Source organism: Zerene cesonia, chromosome 12 (genome assembly GCF_012273895.1).
Source record: "Zerene cesonia ecotype Mississippi chromosome 12, Zerene_cesonia_1.1, whole genome shotgun sequence".
Taxonomy (NCBI): domain Eukaryota; kingdom Metazoa; phylum Arthropoda; class Insecta; order Lepidoptera; family Pieridae; genus Zerene; species Zerene cesonia.
The window spans coordinates 1,644,155-1,665,615 of record NC_052113.1 but is presented as its reverse complement, the minus strand read 5'-3'; the positions used below and the strand labels follow the sequence as shown (position 1 = coordinate 1,665,615).

General features: G+C 33.3%; 1 protein-coding gene across 3 annotated transcripts in view; it reads left to right on the top strand.

The window, feature by feature from the left end:
- The window catches only part of LOC119830890 (calmodulin-binding transcription activator 2), a 165,092-nt gene that overhangs the window by 127,029 nt on the left and 16,602 nt on the right, over positions 1-21,461 (top strand). For 2 of the 3 annotated variants that reach the window (XM_038354075.1, XM_038354077.1), the window contains exons 6-13: positions 11,692-11,763; positions 14,969-15,004; positions 16,839-16,983; positions 17,902-17,948; positions 18,024-19,055; positions 19,509-19,755; positions 20,345-20,568; positions 20,935-21,204. In XM_038354075.1, the coding sequence (XP_038210003.1) occupies positions 11,692-11,763; positions 14,969-15,004; positions 16,839-16,983; positions 17,902-17,948; positions 18,024-19,055; positions 19,509-19,755; positions 20,345-20,568; positions 20,935-21,204 (2,073 nt within the window). The remainder of the gene's footprint in view (positions 1-11,691; positions 11,764-14,968; positions 15,005-16,838; positions 16,984-17,901; positions 17,949-18,023; positions 19,056-19,508; positions 19,756-20,344; positions 20,569-20,934; positions 21,205-21,461) is intronic. The other variant, XM_038354076.1, reaches the window with a different exon arrangement.

Below are 21,461 nucleotides of genomic sequence, written 5' to 3'. Positions count from 1 at the left end.
ACTTTTATTTGTTGCGTTAATATTTCGGTTGTCATAAATATCTGGAGGTGTTTTTTCTTCGTTATAAATCTGCGTGTTTTACTTTCTCGTATTTAAATGTTCCTGATTTTTTTTGGACATCGTGAATTTTGTAATTGTCTTATTTAAAGCTTGGTATTTTATAATACGATCGTTTAAAATAAGTTCAATATAATCTATCAAGGGTAACTAGGCCCCACTTGGCATTTCTTAAATACAACAGATAGTCATAGCTTAAGACCTTATCTAAAGTATGTAAACAATACATTAAATGTTTGAGTTATTTTTTATCAGCATTTTAAATAATGTATACGTTCAAATCTTTTATTAACTTAAACATGCTAATAATAATCGTTATATTTTTTGGAAAGAAAATCACTCTGAAATCACATATATCATGGCCACGCCCTTGTAAAACTTTTGATATAGTTATAGCGGAGAATAACGAATTACGTAAAAAAATATTCTGTAATAGTACAAATGATGTATACAGGATGCAAATATGATTGCCGATTCAGTGCATTCTATTCGGATATTGGCGTAATGTGATTGATTACTGAGTGCTGTAGAGATAGTATTTTATACTCTTCACTTTTCCTACCAATGGCTACGTTAACGAATACAGTAAGTATCTTCCATACCCTCACCACTCCAAAATTACCTTCAATACGTTACCGTATTTTGTAACTAACCTATCTGATAATATTAAATGTTTGTTGGAATAGCAACATTTGTCAGTCAAGAGCTTCCGCTGATAAAATCGCTTCTAAAATTTGAAAAACAGTGCACAATTCATAAAATCGGAGCGCATTTCTAATCAGCTTTCGCCGCTGGCACACGCTCAGTTTAAGCCTCAAATTAATAGTCTGTCTTCCAAAACAATCGCCAGAATCGGTCAAGTGGATTTGAACATTTGTTTCCCCACACAATAACTGTTAAATCTGGCGACGAGCCAGTCCACCTTGCGTTTACGTAAGGAAGATACGTCACAGCGAAGAGAGCTATGTACTTGGGCTGAGTGATTGCTTCCTATGCTGTTTAATGAGATAATTTATTTAAGGCTGTTCAACTTTTTGTGGATGATTATAATAGTTTTAAGTTTTGAATTCATAGCTCAGATTATTCCGTGAAGTCCCGTGTCCCCTAGTGGGGTATGGGGCAGATGATATACATCTGTTTCACTGATCGATTTTCTTTATGGACAAGTAGGTGATCAGCCTTCTGTGTCCTGCCAGACCGAGACGTTTTTTTTTTGTCCCGTCCCCACCGGGAATCGAACCCAGGACCCCTCGGTTCTAAGCTCACGCGTTAACCACTGTACCAAGGAGGCGGTCGAGCTCTTATTATTAGTGTCTATATTTTCGTGAGTGGGTGTTATGTTATAGGAAGCCTAATATCTATAAGTTCTCATATATAAGATATTAGGTTTTAAAATTACCTAACATAAATATTTATTGATCTGTTTTTGGTACTCATATCCAATGCACTTACAATATCTATATTATATTCTATTTAGTTATTTTTTTATTATTGTATTTCTACACGATATAAAGAACGCTTATTTGGTTTATTTTATATCCACTAAGTACACAGCGAGCGGCTAAGCAAACCCCGCAAACACAATATCATAAACAAAATGCCAGCTCACTTGCCGAGTTTGTACCGAAAGTGTCACTTTAGCCTTCGTTTCCACCTGTTTACGGCAATCTATCTCAAACCTGTTAGACAGCTAAGATCTCTGCTTTGGCGCGAAGCCAATATCAACAACCTTCTGACGTACCTAACTGTTGGATTTAATGGCATGGCTTTATTAGAAATACATAGGAGATAAAAAATTTCAACCACATAGTATAGTAGATACTGAATGAGGGTTGCTTTCGTTTGTCAGGGTTATTCTAGACAAAATAGACCTTCCAGTTTACGTTAATGCCCAACAAACTGGATATTTGTAGAGATCTAAAAACTTTAAAGTCAAAAATGCCCATTGATCTTGCATAAAAAAGCAAAACGTATATTTTTTTAACGAGATGTCCAAATGTTATTAATTCTTTAGATAAAATTACTCTTAAATATTAGTTATAAACACACATTAGTGTGAAACAATATATAAGTGAATATTATATAATTTATAATGTACGAATACATATTGCAAATTTTTGTTAGGAACTTCCACGTAGATAAATTTTAAAGTCATAAATTATTGGAACATTTGGTGAAGACGTCTTCCGTATGGGAAATCTGTGATAGGGATGGTTAAATGGAATATTTTCTTAAAAGTAAAAATACATAGTTTACGTTCTTATTTAATGATTTGGAGAATTGGTATAAGAAAATGTTATAGATAAATTTAAAAACGTAAAGTATGTTAATATTTTGATTCTTTTAATGATTGTTCTGATCAAATTTGCTTTCTACGAACTAAAAATACCATTAAAACAGAAATTGTGACCTAAATATTGGTGTACAGGAAACTCGGAGCATGCTTCACCTAAATTCGAAAAATAAATTAAAATTAACATTCAAATACCTAAAACAAATTTCAGGAGCACCTCCCAAGTCGAATGGTACTAAACTTGGGAATTCAGAGTTCGCGGGAGCCAGCTGAAAGTTTTTAAAAAACTTTCCTACCGTGTTAGCGAAATTGAAATTTATGCGATCGCGAGTGCAGTATCATGCAATTTTAACTAAATCATTTTCAAGCAAGGATGACATTTTAATAACTAAATGAAGTTAAATTGCTTTCGCTAGACGATTGGCCGTATGTAAATGAAGCATTGGCTTTGTTGGAGTCATAAGTGCGGTTTTAAACATAACATGATGGACTATGAGCTTGACTTGGAACTCATTTGTTCGACACGTCTTAGATGTTGATGAGATTTCGTGCTTCAAACTCAAACTCAAATATTTATTTAACCAACTAGACTTCGTTTAGAAGTGCATTTAAATAGTCAAATAATAAAAAAGTACATAAAAATAATTATTCACCACCGATTCTATAGAGAAGAGTCGTCAGAAAGGAGTTCTACATTTTAAATCAACGTAAAAACATATTACATTTAAAATAATCATGTTATAAACTTACACGCAGTTCTTCAACATTGTATGGTTTTGATATGGCGCTATATCTACTTAGTGTTATATAATGATAATTAAAATCAACAAAATAAACCAGTTAAGTATTCTGCAATATTGGGATAGTATCAAATTGTTACGTTAATCAATTATGTGTTTTTTATATAGTTACCATGTTTTTATACGTTGGATTATAATCAGATGTATTCTATATATATTCTAGCATCCCTCCCAATATCCAAACATAAAACCTAATCTCGAAAATAGCCAAATACAATTTCAAACAAATCACGAAACCCGTCCGTTCCTCTCAAACTAAATACCAAAGGGGCCAGACCCTGAGTGAAATCGACTTTTACGATCCAGAAATCCTACCGGAGGTTCGACGTTCAACGCTTCACCTGAATAACTCCTTATAACTTTACGAACAATCATCCTACTACTAATATTATAAATGTAAAGGTTTGTAAGGATGCGTGTGTGTTTGTTGCTCTTTCACGCAAAAACTACTGAACCGATTGCAATGAAATTTGGTACGTAGACGCACAACTGGAATAACATATAGGCAACTTTTTATCCCGATATTCCTACGGGATATGGACTCACGCGGGTGAAATCACAGACAGCTAGTTACTTGATATTTCTGATTGAATATCTTGTATATTATATTTAACCATATAACTTTCTTCTGGATATATTATCTAAGCAGAACCATCGGGATGAAGTCACGTTTCACACGTCTGAGTAGTTCCTATTCTAGTAGTTTTCTTCCAATTTTCTGATTAATCTTTCTACTTTTTATTGCTAATTATGTAAAATAGACTTGTCGCTTTGCTTTTTATAAACAGTTTTGTATCTACTGATCATAAAAAATGATAAAAATCTTATTTAAAGATCGCCTAATTTATGAGTCAAAAAACTAAAGATCTTTTTACTATATGATTCTTTCAATCCACCTCAGAAATTCTTACACAAATATTATTTTATCTACATTATGTAATGCTTTTATTTCATAAGATCTGATTAATATAATATTTATATGAGTTATTCGTTTAAGTTTAACTGAACAAATGTTATTTTAATTAAAATAAATTCTCCAAAACTTTGCCTAATAGCTAATCTTTCAAATATCTTATGAGGGTATCCGAAAAACTTACTCGAGGCCCAGTTATTGGGCGAAATGGTCTCAAATATACGATTCGACAGGCCGATTTAGATTCCGTCCATTTGCTAGGTTTTATAGGTTATCTATCGGATTGGACTGGACCTCATTGCCTGAATTTATTTGATAGATAATTGCTCAATTTCGGGCTTTTTACTGCGATTGTACACGGAAATGGAATTGTGTGCTGTTTCTGCTCTAATTTCGGTATTAACTATAGTTAGTGTTTGGTAATTACCTTATATAATACATACATACGTACATACATAGTATCGCTTATTAATAAGGCATACGTTGATCTGCCAGTACATACATAGTTTTCACTTATAGTCACATTAACAATGAGACACGAGAATTATATGTATTAAGATAGATAATTGTTAAATATAAAAGATATGAATAGTATATATTATCATTGAATTTTTAGCCAATGGTGTACCAAAATCCTATCTTTTAGATCTACGGCTTTACTACATTTTTCAAATTATTGTTATGTAGTATGAAAGAAATGCGTTTCAGATTAATTTTTCTGATCGATCTAGTCGTGTCAGTGTGATTTCTTATATTATTCCGATGAGATTGGATTCTGGAATATTCTACGTAAGTAACTTGAAAAATGAAACGGTCACGTTATAAAATAACAATACAGATTTTTCACATTTTTCTAGTTTGATATATTGTAAAATTGAAACATAATTGAACGTTATGTCAATTATTCTTCGTTAAAGTCCGTTAATAAACTTCTTGTTCTATAATAAATAAATGTTATAGAAAAAGAATGAGAAAATGTAATACATTGGTTCATTTGTTTTTTTATTCAATGATTATTTTTATGATAAGTTTTATAATATGCCCATTTTTATAGGCAGGCGTTTTTCGTATAAATGAATAACTCACCAAAAACGATGAACGAGGTACCAGACCTGCTTCCCAGCATTGTATAAGTTCTGTTGAGCTTCTTTATCCGTTAAAATAATACATTATGTACATGAAAGGTTATGCCTAAATGTGTTTATTAGATTATCACACTGACAATCTAAAAGGTTGCAAAACTTGCCGATAAAGTCACTATTATTATGCAACCGACCCTTTGTCTATTTAAATGCGAGTGTCATGACACATTATGATGTAATATTTTTCTAAGAACTAAAATATATCACATCGGAGGCCCATATTCTTTTTCTTACCCTTTCCAGTCCTTTCCTTTATTCCTCTCGCTAATCCTTTCTTAATCCCTTCCCAAAAAGTCGGCAATCCATTTCTAGAGGCGTAAGTTCTGCAATGGACCTTATGCTTGTCTAAATGTTCATGGGCGGTGGTAGCGCTTGCCATTAGGCGTCCCACCAGCTCCATCTATCCTCTATCGATAAAAACAAAAAAATCTAAAGCTGTGATGGTGTTGATAACTAAATATCATTTTTTTTATAATCCGATCTAAACGAAAGAAAAAAATTAAGCTTTTTCATTTATTCTTCTCAAAGAATAAAATGTAATGTATGTATTTAGTTAATATGTATTATTAAACATGTTTTGTGGAAGATTTCCTGTGATACTATAACTTTCTCGGAGCGAGCGTGACCTAATTCGTGCCTAAGCATGACTCGATTTTCACTTAACAATCTATAGATTAATTTATATTATTAATTGTAATATTGTTTGAGTAACGTGCTGGTGTAAATTGGTTGGTATTAGTGAATTGTATTAACGAATTATACTATGCACAGGAGATTAATCGTAACGTGGTGTACGTAAGCGATTATGATACGGTGTAACAATAAATATAGAAGTAAATTAGAAGAATATTAATCCTACTATCCTACTGATATTATAAATTTGCGAAAGTTTGTGAGGATGTATGTGTGTTTGTTGCTCTATCACGCAATAACTAATGGATCGATTGCAATGAAATTTGGTATGTAGACAGCTGGACATCTGGAATATCATATGGGCAACTTTTTATCCCGATATTCCTACGGGATACGGACTTACGCGGGTGAAACCGCGGGGCGCAGCTAGTTGTCTATATTGTACTATGATGAGAGGGTAGATTCAGTTTCTTTAGACTTTCCACTAATAAGCAAGACTTACGTATTTATTTAGATAAAGGTTTATTGTTTAAATAATTAATACAAAAGAACAGAAATGTAATATATGTACCTAGGTAAAAACATTATATTTTATTTCATCCATTCCTTTCATTCCATGTTTCTAAGAACCTCTAGAAGATTCGATCGCTGAAGTGGGATCATGCGCCGAGAGGTCAGGCGTTGCTCCCACTATCGATATTTTCATATTATTTCATTTACAAAATTTTTAATACTCCATAACTGAAGTATATTTGAGTTTTTGCTCACTATTTTAATACATTGCATGTCTTTTCTGTTATGTTTAGTTCTGTCTAGGACTCAGTTCACCCGCATCTCATGAAAGTATTGGCATATTGTTACTAGATGCATAATGCCCTTAAATTAATTTCATTTAAGCCAGAAAATCAAACAAAAATGGCATAGACCATTTGACATTGACACATAAATATGGTTAGAGCGTTTGAAGTATGCAAATTTTGTGGTATCTGTTCGCATAAGTTCGAAACTAGTCTTTTTTTACGGCCAACCATTGCGGCTAACAATTTATGTCCCTTTTCACCACAGATAGAAAATGGTTAAAAACATTTCGCGGTCCCCAAAAACGTTGTGGAATTCTGTGATTTTGTTACATGAATTTTTATCTAGCTCGTCACGTAAAACTCGTTTGGAGAAATAAAACTGTGCTTCACCGGAATATTGTAATACGCAGAAAAGAAATTAAAGTTTCTTTCGTTGATTGAGATGTAACTGTTTTTTTTGGCTTCAAAAATTGCATTAACCACGAATTTAATTAAGGAATTGTTAAATATATATCTTCATGACAATGATATTGACAATTAAGTTGAATTACCATTGTGATAATTTTTTATTTATTTTTACTGGTTTAATTGTAATATAATTCATAGTTTAATAGATTCCATAAACTATGTTTGTGATATCTTCATGTCTGCATTTAATGGTAAGTTGCCATTATAAATTGAAGACACCGGCTTCTAAAAAGCAGCTGGTTTGTGGGCAAGGAGCACCTTTAAATTGTATTTTACCAATTTAAAGGTGCTCCTTGCTCATGTTCAAATGAATGACTTATGAATCACATAGTGTAAAACAAAGTCGCTTTCTCTGACTGTCCCTATGTAAGCTTAAATCTCTAAAACTTTTCAACGGATTTTGATCTGGTTATTTAATAGTAAGAGTTATTTAAGAGGAAGTTTTATATGTATAATAACATCTATTAAACACCTCTAAATTTGACGCGTGTGAATCCGCGGGCAAACGCTAGTGAATCACTGTATAAAAAAATAATAAAAAAGGATTTTTTTTCTTAATCCACACGATACTAACTTTGTATCTTCCATCCACATATGAAATAAAGATCGTCACGCACAAACCGCAAACTGAACAAATAGATGGTTGGCCCGCGCTGTACGCTGAATAATATATTATTAACCACTTGCTGGCTTTCGGTTCAAGCTATGAGAGCTATCCTTTCTTTGAAGCACTCCTGGGAGGTAACGTCGACGTCTGATGTACTAACTCCAGCGTGGGAAAAGTAGCCTTATAGATCTAGTACCATCACTTTCCTACACTGGATTTAGTATTGCTTTAAGACGTCTCGGAGACAATACTAGACGCTTTGTTAGGGGTACCTCCTAACTACGTGTAGTGATATTGCAACCGACTCCTTGGTACAGTGGTTAACGTATGAGCGTAGATTCAAACGGTCCTGGGTTCGATTCCCGGTGGGTACACAATAAAAAAAAATGTCTCGGTTTGGCAGGCCACTGAAGGCTGATCACCAACTTGTCCACATAGAAAATCGATCAGTGGAACAGATATATATCATCTGCCCCATAGATACCCATACATCCCCATACTGGGGAGTAGGGACTTCACTTTATAATTGTAATATTTAACCGCGTTTTTGTTTAAATGGATCAATTCTTGGGCATTATAAAACACGCCACGTTACATAGTCTCAGTTATCACCAATTATATCAATAAACCTATGTAAACATAGGTTGAAGAGATAAATCTCAAGATCAAGAATCTCAATAGTTATGTGACATAAAACTTATAGAAAATTTTAGCATTTATAATATTATTATGAACGGCTAGAACACGTAGCTCTGAATAATACATACCACAACTGTTGCCACTGAGTTAAGTTTCGGTACAAGACACAAGCGAAATGTTAAGAAAAAAACAATGTATTGGGCGGAACGTTAGGGATACTTTCTGTTAAATTATTCATTACTAGCTGTGCCCCGCGATTTCACCCGCGTAAGTCCGTATTCCGTAGGAATATCGGGATAAAAACTTGCCTTTATGTTATTCCAGTTGTCCAGCTGTCTACATACCAAATTTCATTGCAATCGGTTGAGTAGTTTTTGCGTGAATGAGCAACAAACACACACATATCCTTACAAACTTTCGCATTTATAGGATTTAATGGTAAAATGAGGACTTTTTAATGCATTTATTTACACGCATCAAACATTGAGTTTCAACTTTGTTTATTATATTTTTTCGTTAGTTTGGGATCGAGGTTTTGTTTTGGAAAGTAAATAAATAAAACTCTTTATTTGATTTATACAATGTTAAGTCATTCAACTACGTGATAATAAGCATTTTTTAAAACATTCTTCTCATAACTTTACAAAGTAATAAATTTTCACCATAATTTGATTTATTGAGCATTGTTCATATTTTTTCCTGCAATAACTTCACTGACGTTACTTGGACGGAGGAACCACTCCCGATTCTAAAAGAGACACATATAACAAATGACAATTTTTTTCTATAAAACACAAAAATAATGTTATCAATCGATTGGTAACCCACGGAGCTATCGAGTAAAACAAATATAGTCCATGCACTTCCCTCGTTTTTGCAACATGGTTTAAAAATAAACATAATGAAAGACCTATTTCTCAGCCATTTGGAAATAAACTACTTGGTAAAGTCTTACTTTATATATAGTCATATAAATGAAAAAATATTAGCCCGCAGTCTCCCATGACTCGAACAGCAATATACAAAGGCTCTCCGGATAACGAAGTTAGTTCAGGTGCCAATTGCGGGTTAGGCTTGTTTTAGAACATTTGAACTTTAGCATTCCTCTCCCGAATTACTATAAAAGCATTCCCGTTCGAATAGTTCACTTAATCAGATTTCTGTTAATTCCTCTCTATAATTAAATAATGTAAAATTTTAATAGCTTTGTTTATTATCCAATTGGTTTACGCTCGTCATTCGATTTGTTGTTATTTCAAAGGCTATTGGAATAATAATATGCTAAGATTGATAATAAATTGACTGTTGTTTAATGAAATTCGTATGAAATATGGAAAGACATATGTATTCCTTACAAGGAACTGACTTAATTCGTCAGTTTGTATGTAGTAGCCTTAATATATATTAAACATTATAAGTATATACATTAATTGCAATGTATACAATGAAAATCTTAAAGGAATACTTCTTTAGCCGTTTAATGGAACGCTATTTTTTGCTTTAATCCTGGTGGTGAGTAAAAGGATTCTTAATGATAATGAAGATTTGCCATTACAACTAAGCATTTCGACTTCACAAACAAACTTTCTTCAATTTAATGGCAACGAAATAGAATATTATGTTTTAGGATAGTAGCATACCTAATTGTACCCATTATTTAAATTGTTGAGAATACTTATAGTGATAGTTTAGTCTTGAAACGGCTATGACACTAATTAGTCCGCTAATGATATTCCAGCTGATAAAACTTTGGCATAATGCGTTAAGCAGACGATTAACTAGCTATTATTTTTACAAATAAAATCAATTGCTGCTAGTTAAATCTCTTTCTTCAGCCTTTTTCCGTTCACTGTTGGATATAAGCCTCTCTTAAGGTGGGCCATCGTGCTCCATCTTGTCGTAGAATGCTCAACAATATGCTTGCCGAGCCGAATGGAAATATTAGTTAAGATAGTGTTTTTTTTTATAATAATATAAATTAAAAACATTTTAAATTAATCTAACTTGTTTTTATGTTGGGCTATTTCAATAATAAACGCATCACAGAATCGAGTGGTTAGAGAAAGTGGTAAAGATAATTAATTGTATACGTTGTTTATTATATGTTAATATATTTTAGTATGAAATATAATTATTCAGTTTATTGAAATGAAAATAATTTTCCCTTTAGATATCTCGGATATAGAATCATTCAGGCTAAGCACAATCTCGTGCGGAATCGGCTAAAATACTGAATCAAAATTCACATATTGAAATCCTACTATCCTATCCTATCTTATCTTACTTAATATTATAAATGCGAAAGTTTGTAAGGATGTGTGTGTGTGTTTGTTGTTCTTTCACACAAAACTACTGAACCGATTGCAATGAAATTTGGTACCTAGACAACTGGAATAACATATAGGCAACTTTATATGCCGATTTTCCTACAGGATACGAACTTACGAAGGTAAAACCGGGGGGCGCAGCTACTAACATATATAAGGAAATACAGTTGAAACAGTATGCAATTGTTTTTGAGGTACACAGCAAATATTGTGCATTTATTTAAAAGAGAATACAATCACGTACAAATTTGATTTACAGTTATTATTTTATCAAGTTTGCTCCGTGATTTATTTTGTAAGGAAAATATATATTTTCGTTAAAATATTGTTTCGATGTTAAATCCACTTAACATTTCAATGCGGATTGTATCGTATTTTTAATGCGTGGTTAATGAAAAATTGCGTTGTAATGTGACACGAAATTGCGTAATTGTTATCGTTTAATTTCGTGCATGTTTACACTAAAGAGGTTTCACTTTTATATGTCATAATTGTATTACTTTTCAATTGTTAATTTTATTATTAATTAGCTGCGCCCTGCGGTTTCACCCGAGTAAGTCCGTATCCCGTACGAATATCGGGATAAAAAGGTACTATATGTTATTCCAGCTGTCCAGCTGTCTACGTACCAAATTTCATTGTAATCGGTTCAGTAGTTTTTGCGTCAAAGAGCAACAAACACACACATCCTTACAAACTGTCGCATTTATAATACTAGTGGGATAAAGTAGGATTAAGAGTTACACGGAGCCATCTTTACAGCTTGAAAATAACGTCTTACAGTCCCAATAATAATATGTATTATAGCTGTAGCCCGCAGCTTCCCAACTTTCATCCCCTATTTTATCCCCTTAGGGGTAAAATTTCTAGCTTATCAGATTAACATACTGTTGCTCTCATTATTCTGTTATACTCAGTCACCTGTGTGTTTAATCACAGATAACATAATACTGTTATATTTTATACATATTGAATAAATAATAATTTTCACTAATATAAATTTATTTTTCAGTGCATTTATGGCTGCTATGTCCACTCGGCCATACTCCCGACATTCCATCGAAGATGTTACTGGCTATTGCAGGTAAACCATTTGTTTTTTATTTACAACTCAAAAGCATATTTTCCAAACATATTTTCCATTAGATAACTATGTAACAATTTGTAAGTCTGATATCTTAGCCTTTCACAATTGATTCTTACAGAATTTATTGTCTATCAATCTACTTATTTAACTATTAATGATTGAATTTAATTTTTAGTTTTATAGCATTGAAATGCTTTATAAATGAGAAATTTGAAAGAATTGAAAAAATTTGCTACGGTTAGGCAAAAAACGCAGGTTCGTATCCTGCCTCGTGATCAAATTTTTTCTATTCTTTCAAAATTTCTTATTAATGATTGATCTGATTTTCGTACAATTTTTATTTCCCTCCTAAATCCCGACCGATCATAGGAGGCCTGTGTCCCAGCAGTGGGAACATATATATGGGCTGATGATAATGATTATTATATATAGATAGTCTATCTATACTTATATTTAAAAGGATTTTATTATGTGTTTGGTATGATGATTTAAAAAGTACTTAAACGATTTTAATAATTCTTTTATCATCAGAGAGCTAGTGCCTTACTTATCGTACTTCACAGAGTGAAATTCTCATTTTCTCGCGATATCCCGGGCGAATTTGGAAGAAGCGGCTCGTAATTTATGATGTCCTGTTATTTTCCATTGGCGAAAAATTGTTAAAAGATATTGAGAGATTCAGATGTTACACATATCTACTCCAAATTCAATTTATTAATATAACATAAATAAATTATTACATAAATAAAGCTTTAAGCCACCACAATCGTTTTGTTATAATGGAAGTCCTTTATCGATTTTAAATACTGGAAAAGAATGAAAATACTAAGAGGATATTGTCGTCACTATCTTTGCTTCAGCAACCCTAAGATATTGGGGCATACGATACATAATATTGTGCAATCATAAACGATCTCATATGAAGAAAGATTTGATTTTTTTATGCTATTGGCTTGTTACAGTTAAAATACGACTTGAACTATTTTAAAATTGTTTCACAGTTAGATAGTGGAATTTTTACCCAGAAACAAAGGTACTTTTTATCTTAGTTCATTAACAAAGTGGGCTGTTTGAAATAAACAGATTCAAAATTTGGAATAAAATATAATTAACCTATTCATAATTGGAATACTGTACGTTCAAATGTTATAACTAAATCAATTTTCACGATACACATTCTTGAACTTATGGGGCTTTTACTATTATTAATTGTTTTAAACTGAGGAATAGTAGGAATCCTTAAAATTTTATAAATTATTATATTATTATATTATAATATTAAATTAGTAGTAACTAAATGATAATGTAACTCTGTCTGATTGTGTCTTCTTCACGCCTAAACCACTGAACCGTTTTACAAGACATTTGTCACAGAGATAGTTTGAGACTCTAGACATCAGTTCTAGTTTTATCCTGAGAATCTTACGGGAACGGGAACTATACGGGAAAATCACGGCCTGTTTGGAGAAAATAGGGTGAAAAGCTAGTACTCAATATTAAAAAGAATACCACATACTAAATCCTCTAGTATTGTATTGAATATTTATGTCCTGAAACGTTTAGACATAATTTATTATTTAGTACCAAACTAGTTCAGGCGTGGCTACGTAATTCGCTACGGAATATCCTATTAATGTCTATTGATTTTATAGTAATGTTCCTCAAATAAATCATAGTGAAATCGTATTCATATCAAAAGTGGAGCCATCAAATCTTAGCATTTCAATCAAGCTCTTACATAATGTGACTACTCTCGAGTCTGATGTTTACTCCTCCGTTTAATCTCACTCACGTGCATGAAAGCAACGAATCTGGCTCCGTATAAATGCGGCAAGTTTGAGAAATTCCATTAATATTCGAGCGTTTCAACTGAAAATATATCAGAAATATTGAAGCGGAAAGTCCAATTCGCGGTTCTATCAATTTCATGAGGCAGGTATCAAAGGCGCGTATTTCAAGATTTTATATCTCCGTAAAAGCTTTGGTGCTGACTCTGAAAAATTGTATCCTTTAGCTACTTTGTCATTTTAATAGCGCGTGTTAGATTTCCCATATTAGGTGATTTATCATTTAATATTTTAATCTGCGCGAGTGTTTTCCGACAGTTTGCGCTGATGCTAAATAGGCAGCTATTTATTTTATGCTTGAAAAATTCAATTTATTCGATTGTGTTTGTTTTAATACTTCTCAATCGCGTTGGATATAACAGTATATTATGAATTAAGATGTTACAATTATAATCATGCTCTATGTAAACGTTATATAAGTAACTGTTTGATGGCTGATATTGTTAAACTAGCATCTACGTATAAAAATGCATATTTTGATTGTATCTTTTAAAACGCTCGTCTTTATTTGCAAGAATAAATATAATAATTTAGACGTTTATGGTGGAATTTTTTAAAGATAAACAAACAAAATAGAATGCACTTTTCTCCACCGCTGTACGTTAATTATCCACATCGACCGGCCATTATAAAATGGCATTTGGAAAACGCCATGAATTCGACAGTAGGTTTAGATTGCGACCAAAACGCCGTTGCGTAATTGAATTTCTGATTGCGATGCATTCGATACGAGTAACAGGTGTCCACGGTATCGATATGGGTATCGGTGGGACAGCACTAGTTTGAATAAGTTTGTTTAGACTGAATAAATATCGATGAGGATTTATTGATACTCTTAATTAAGTGATGGTCAATATTTAACTGCGTTTTAGTGATTTTTTTTTGCGTTCGATTGGAGTTATCGTTTACATTGGATAATTGGGAGTTTTGTTTCGCGATTTATTTACGCAATATTATGAATTAATACTTATGAAATGAAGTAAAGATATGTTTGTATGTATTGATTACTAAAACTGTTTAAACGGCGTGTAATTCTAATAGAAAAATAAAACTTTACGAAACATAAATCAAAAATCACTTCACCTTTTTAGGAATACAACATATCTATGAAGTTATCGCATATTGAGTAAAAGAGTAATATAATAGTTCATTTCAATGTTCATTTCATCGGACAAAACAAATGACTTGCAAACATTATTAAGGCGATTGTTTTATTGATTCTTTTCTCATCGCAAACTGCTATTGTCAACTCGTCCTTAAATTCAATAATAATAAAAGATTCTCTTTCACACAAGCCTGAACTATATTTGGAATATGTTCAGTACTTGTAATTACCGTAATTATCTCTTTTATAGGACAGGAGGGCAAATGAGCAGGCAGGTTTCTCTACGGTAAGTAGCGACTGCTAAAGAACCTTCTAGACTCACGAGGACCTCATATCCCTGTGCGTCCTCACATAACTAAATCAATTAAAGAAAAGCTAGAAAAGCTTCCCCTTAACTCTATCGTATATTACACACTTAATATTCTTTGTGAGTGTTCAAATATTTGTTAGATCTAATGCTTTATACTAACCTAATCAAATGATTAAGTGGATTCAGGCTTAGAAGTAATGAAGCGTTATAGAAAATTCTGATCGCTATAACACTTTCAGAAATTAATGCTTCGTCCTAATACTTTACATACAAAACAATTTATTTTTAAATAAACTGTATAAAAAACGATGATATTTAATATACCGCAACTTTAATTCTCTGCTCTTATTCGATGTTAATAATAAAACAATTAATTCACTTCCTGAAAATTCAAACCAGTCATATTAATTACTTCGTTAGCAAGTTTAATAGCGAGATATTAATATCATAACCATTAAGCATCAATAATTCATAAAATTAATTGTACCATGTTAACATGTTGACCAAAATGCTTGTAGTCTCGCATTCAATTTTTATCCCCAACTACAATAAACATGTTGTTTATCTGTTTATTGTTTGTCTATGATAATAAATCCAGGATAGTCTCAGATTTGCCCCTACGAAATGGTTGGACAAACTTTTAACTTCACTGTAATAAAACTTTTTATATTTAAGGGTTGACAATCGTATGTTTGTTTGAATTTGTTTAAAGTAGTTGACGTATATTGCTTTTTATTTTGTTTTATTTATTCGTTGTTTTAATTTTTACATTTTTATTATTTAAATATTTTGGTTGAGATTCGTGGATGTATATCTTTTTTTTTAATGAATAAATATGTTTGAAGAATTAGTCGTTAATCGAAACATATGAATTTATCTGAAACAAATAAAATAAAGCATGAAGTCTCTTATTTTACTGCTCTTATAAAAAATTAAAATGCATTAACAGGTAGAGTCAAATATACAGATACCAGCGTTATTGAAAAAAACTAAACTAAAACTTAAAACAATTTATATAAAATTCGTGATGGTGAAGTGGCACTAGCCGGCAACTGTTTACAACAAATTATCACGTTAACAGCGAGTTAATGAAAAACCACAATAACTCCAATAAAGTGCACGTGTGGAGTGGCAACCCTGTTCAGCGGCCATTACATAAATAATGCCGCCATGTTTATTGCAACCATTTTGAAGACAAATGGATAGTTATTACTGCGCACTCCGTTTTACATTCTCTCCCGTTGAAAATTAAAATATTGTTTACTTATTTTATAGGTTTAACTGCGTGAGAGTCGTTTAGCTCTGCCCTCCTCAAATGCCGCTTTTTAATTCTCGCTCGTTATTTCGCTGCAATATTCGCCTACTAAATCTATGTAATGCTAACGACCTGAATATTTCTGTACGTTAGCGTCGCTTGATGATGCTTAGACTTTAAAATGGGTGCTCGAGGAAACTTCTTTGTGGCAACCTTAAAATTAATTCTGAGCTAATGTATGTACCGGTATTCTTATATTAATTGTAGGTTTAATATAATATCGTTATATATAAATACTCCCTGTTGAAAGAATATACAAAAATGAATATAGCTTTAAAGTCTTAAGCGTCTTAAATATAGCATATACAATAAATTGTAATTTGATTCGTGATCATTAAATGACCTTGTTTAAATAAAGTAAGTTCTTTTAGAAATTATCACTAAAACAAAAATATAGTCCCTCTTACAAAAACATGAAGCAATCACATCAAATAAGCGAATTTAATCAATGCCAATCTACCAAATGAAATCAACATTATTTGTGTCCAATTTCAGAACCCGGATATAGTGCTGGTCCACTACTTGAACGTGCCATACCCTGACGACAATAAACTGGCTACCGTGGCCCCCAGCCTCGCGCTGTGGGCCGACAAAAAGGAGTGGACGAAGGATGAACTCGTCAGCCAGCTAAAACCCATGTGTGAGTACTGAGGACACTAAAATGTAACACCTTTTTGTTTTACCTTAATAACTGACGATACAATTGGTGATTGAAGTCAATTCCAATGATATTTCGGTTGTGTAAGGAGTAATTGATGAAAATTCATATTTAATCCTTGGATTTGTGATGCATAGGTATGTTTAGTTGTTGTCGCTTTTATGTATAAGTTTATAAAAATCAATTTGCATGTTAAATAATGTTATCATTAGGTAAGTATATCAAGAAGACCAAAGAAGTTAAAAAAATAATCTATGTGACTTTAAAATCTCTTCATTGTTTAATTCATTCAACAAAACGATAGAAAATCAATTTTCTGTAGGATTTACATAATTATTATATTAAAGTAAAGGGTCTATGTGTTCGTAAATATTAAAAAAAACCATAAATAATATGACATTTAATTTATTACCCATAATGTCTAATAAAAATGCAATCACCTAAAAAGAGACCCATTAAAATTCAAGAAAACATGACGTTATCGCCATTAGGTTCCCCCTTGAATTTATGCGCACAAAAATACGTGTAAACTTTTTGCGGCAACTTATTACCATATTAAATGGTCTTGGCAGAGGGCTGAGTTCTAATCAAATAGTTGTCTCCCTGTCGCCTTTCATAAATGTTAAGTACTGTAAATTAAAACGCAACAAGCCCAGCGCCCTCCTCATTGCATATTTATAAAGAGAGCGAGTGATAAATTAATTATGACCAATTAATTCTGATCCTCATAAATGTGGATCGTTAAAGCAATGTTCAACATTTACTATGTTTATTACCGTGGTTTGAAATCATCAGTGTATCAGTGTATTAATATTTCGCTCGTATTTATCAAATTTTATAACTGTTCTGGTTTTGCTTTTTGTTGACTGTTTTAATGAAGAATTATTATTCCCATTTCAGTCTTCAGCGAAGATGAGCCTGATCTCAACAACGAACTAGAAATTTCGGTAGGTGTTATTGGAATTGTAGTAAATTAAATATTAATTAGCGAATATGAACTCTGTATATTATTTAAAATTCAGGGCAAAATGTTTCAGACGGCGGAGACAGTAGAAGCCATAGTGGGCCAGTTGATGGAGAAACAACGAGCTGCTCGTGCGGCAGCGTTGGCGAGGCAGCTGGAGTGTGGTTGTCCCGACTCTACTTGCCAAGACTCACGAACGTGCGCCCACCCGTTGCGCCGCATTCAGGCATCAAAACCACCAGCGTCAGACCACCACGTGTCCTCAACTACTGGTCCGTCACCACGACCCATGGCCCAACCTCCACGGCAGTATACAAGGGATCATAGAACATCGACCCAGTCTTCGCCTCTGCTTCTTTCTTTGGGACAAATTCAAGGGGGTGGAGGCCTACTCATACTGAATGGAACAAGTAATGGAACTCAGCAGCATTCCTCGCTAGTGTCACCGCTATCAGTCACGTCATTCGTCTGCGAAGAGCCCAGGGACAGATATCGACAGCAATACAAACCAACGTTCGTTTTAAAGAGGGAAATCCCCGACAATCAACCAACGTCATGTATAAATAAAACTGAAACATTCGAAGTAGAGACTCGCATAGAAGGAAAAGTGGATATAGAAAGCTTTGATAGGAAAATAAAGGTAGAACCGAGAAGTCGAGGACACATTATAGCAAGCGCACCGGCGACGCCATCTCGATATCCGGATCTATTAGAGCGATTAGAGAATAAGGTGCAGACGGAAAACTGTGATGATACGTTAGTTTTGTTAGGAACAGATGCGCATTTAGAAACTTCGAGTGGATTTTTCGATGAAACGTTGGAATTATCACACGAGGACATTCAGAAAACCTTATCAGCTAATATGCCGACGTGTGAGTTGGACCGTAGTGTAGTGCGGTCTACCGAGACGGCGAATGTTATGGTATCTGGCATAGATACAATGGACTTTATAGAGAGTTGTGAGGCTGTAGCATCACCCACTCACGTGGTTGATGATAATGTGTTTGTCAATTTGGATGCTTTTGATATGTTAGGCGATTTTCCCGAGCTGGAAGTGCTTGATCCTAGTTCAATTTCCACGAATCCTATCGTAAGTATATTTTTTCAAATGAAACAAATTCACGGATATGTACTCGTATTTTAATGAGATGTATTTTGCTAGGTTTTAAAAAGTAGGGTTTGAGATTTTAAAATAAATAGTTAACGAGATATCTAAAGTCACAAAAAATGTCGATAATCTTTATCCAAAATAGACGAAAAATAGAAAAATATTTCAATAAAATCTTTATTCTGAAATTTTTCAATGTTATCTATCTCAATTACATGTTTACAACTTTATCATTTTTTAAATATATTAAACATTTTTAAGTGCCTATTAATTGTAGTGCCTTTTTGTGTATTTTATATTCATATTTGTATTATAACACACGTAGTTTGAACAGTTTAGCTTAATTGAATATAATTGAAATTTTTCCAACGAATTCATTACATATTGTAAGCTTTAGTGTCCAAAATCGTTTAATCAATTTGTCATTATTTTCAGTCCTTATGCAATAATAACTCGCCTCCAACTGAAGACAGTAATGAAAAAATGCAGACTGACTGCAACAACGAAGGGGCACTTAGCATTACCGATTATTCCCCCGAGTGGGCATACCCTGAGGGAGGAGTGAAGGTGCTTGTAGCTGGCCCTTGGACCGAGACATCTGATCAATATACGGTGTTATTTGACAACTTCCCTGTGCCATCGATTCTAGTGCAAAATGGTCTGCTAAGATGTTATTGTCCAGGTAAGACCAGGTTTAATATATTATGTAAAATCATAACCAAGATAGGAGCAGATAAATTGTCTCACTTGTTCTTATACATAATTTTTTTATGAACTTGGTATTTCGATAAAAAATGTGTTATATTTCGTTCGGAAGCCTTCTTTAAAAGCGGAAGCGGAAGCGTCTCCATCTTTTTTGTCATATAGCGGATGTAATATTTACATTTCTAAATATTTTACAACATCACATATATACGCATGGATGCTTTTTAATCCTAGCGATCCTAATAAGGATAATAAAACAAACGTACAGGTGAAGCTAATAAAGCGTGTTAAAAAATGTGTCATGTTCCTGACATTTTATGTTTTCAGAACAATTTAAATCACATTTACACTCTTATATTCAGTAAATATCATCGTTCCTATAGCCGCAATAAGTGAATTTTCACTTATTATTGTTATTCGTAACTATTTACAAGGCGTGTATTTAATGTATAGATTGTAGAAGCATAGTGTTATTATATATTTTCATTACCTAATGCTCATATTCTCTTAATTCAACAAATATTTCTTCTTCTTTTAATATACAAGTATTGTCATATCGATTCCAGCCCACGAAGCTGGTCTCGCCGCTTTACAAGTAGCCCGTGGGGGGCGCGTGGTGTCTGATACTGTAGTATTTGAGTATAAAGCCGGTCCAGCGCCCGCGCCCACCTCTCCGGCCTCTGCTCCATTGCCTTCGCTGGACTTGAGGCGGTTCTCGTTGCTGCAGCGCTTGCAGCGGCTGCATGGACGACTGCAATTGAAAACGGAACCAATGGATGATAATAATCAGGTTACATTTTGTGCATACATACAATTCTTAGCACCACCGCTTTATGATTTTCACATAGAGATTTGATTACTTTTATTTAAAAGATTAAAGTTGGTGTATTGTTAATAGGGTATAAATTTTTTTACACTATATCTTAAGACGTAGTTCACCAAAGTTTCACATGTCACCTACTACGTCAAGTTGAAAAAAAAAGCGATTGTATATTCAAAGAGCTTTAAGTAAAATACATTATATAAATATTAAGATGGAACCTGTTCGTTAACTTTAGTTCCATATTGAACAAAAAATATTTAGCATTTTTTGCAAAATAAAATTTTTACTACTTTATTTTATCTAAAAGACTTATCCCACTCAACCCGATTTCAGGTGGAGGACGTTCAACTGTACTCCAATCCAAAATTCGAGGATCGTCTGGTGACCTTCTGCCAGTCCCTTAGTGTGCGATCAGCCGGCACCTCAGAAGGGTTCGCCACGGAGCCCAGCGAAGATGGCTCCACTATTCTCCATTTAGCTGCCGCTTTGGGCTACACGAAGTTGACTACAGCATTGCTGAGATGGCGACAAGATGATAACAGCTTGGCGTTGGAGAAAGAAGTCAATTTGGGTGCAAGGGATAGCGCCAATTGTACACCGTTGGTGAGTTTTAATCCATTAATTTATAGTAGAGGTTAGCTTGAAGGATGGCGTGCACTTTTGCTTGTAGTGAAATAAAAAAGGAATAAATAAAATAGAGTATTCTTCGGGAAGTCATTAAGTTTTAGAAGAACTTTAAATGAATAATGAGGTTTTTAGAGGTTTTTAGAGTGGGAGTCGAACACTGCTTCGGCACAAATTGGGTCAAGCTCGCACCGGGGAAGTTACCACACCCTCACAGAAAACCGGCGTGAAGTGGT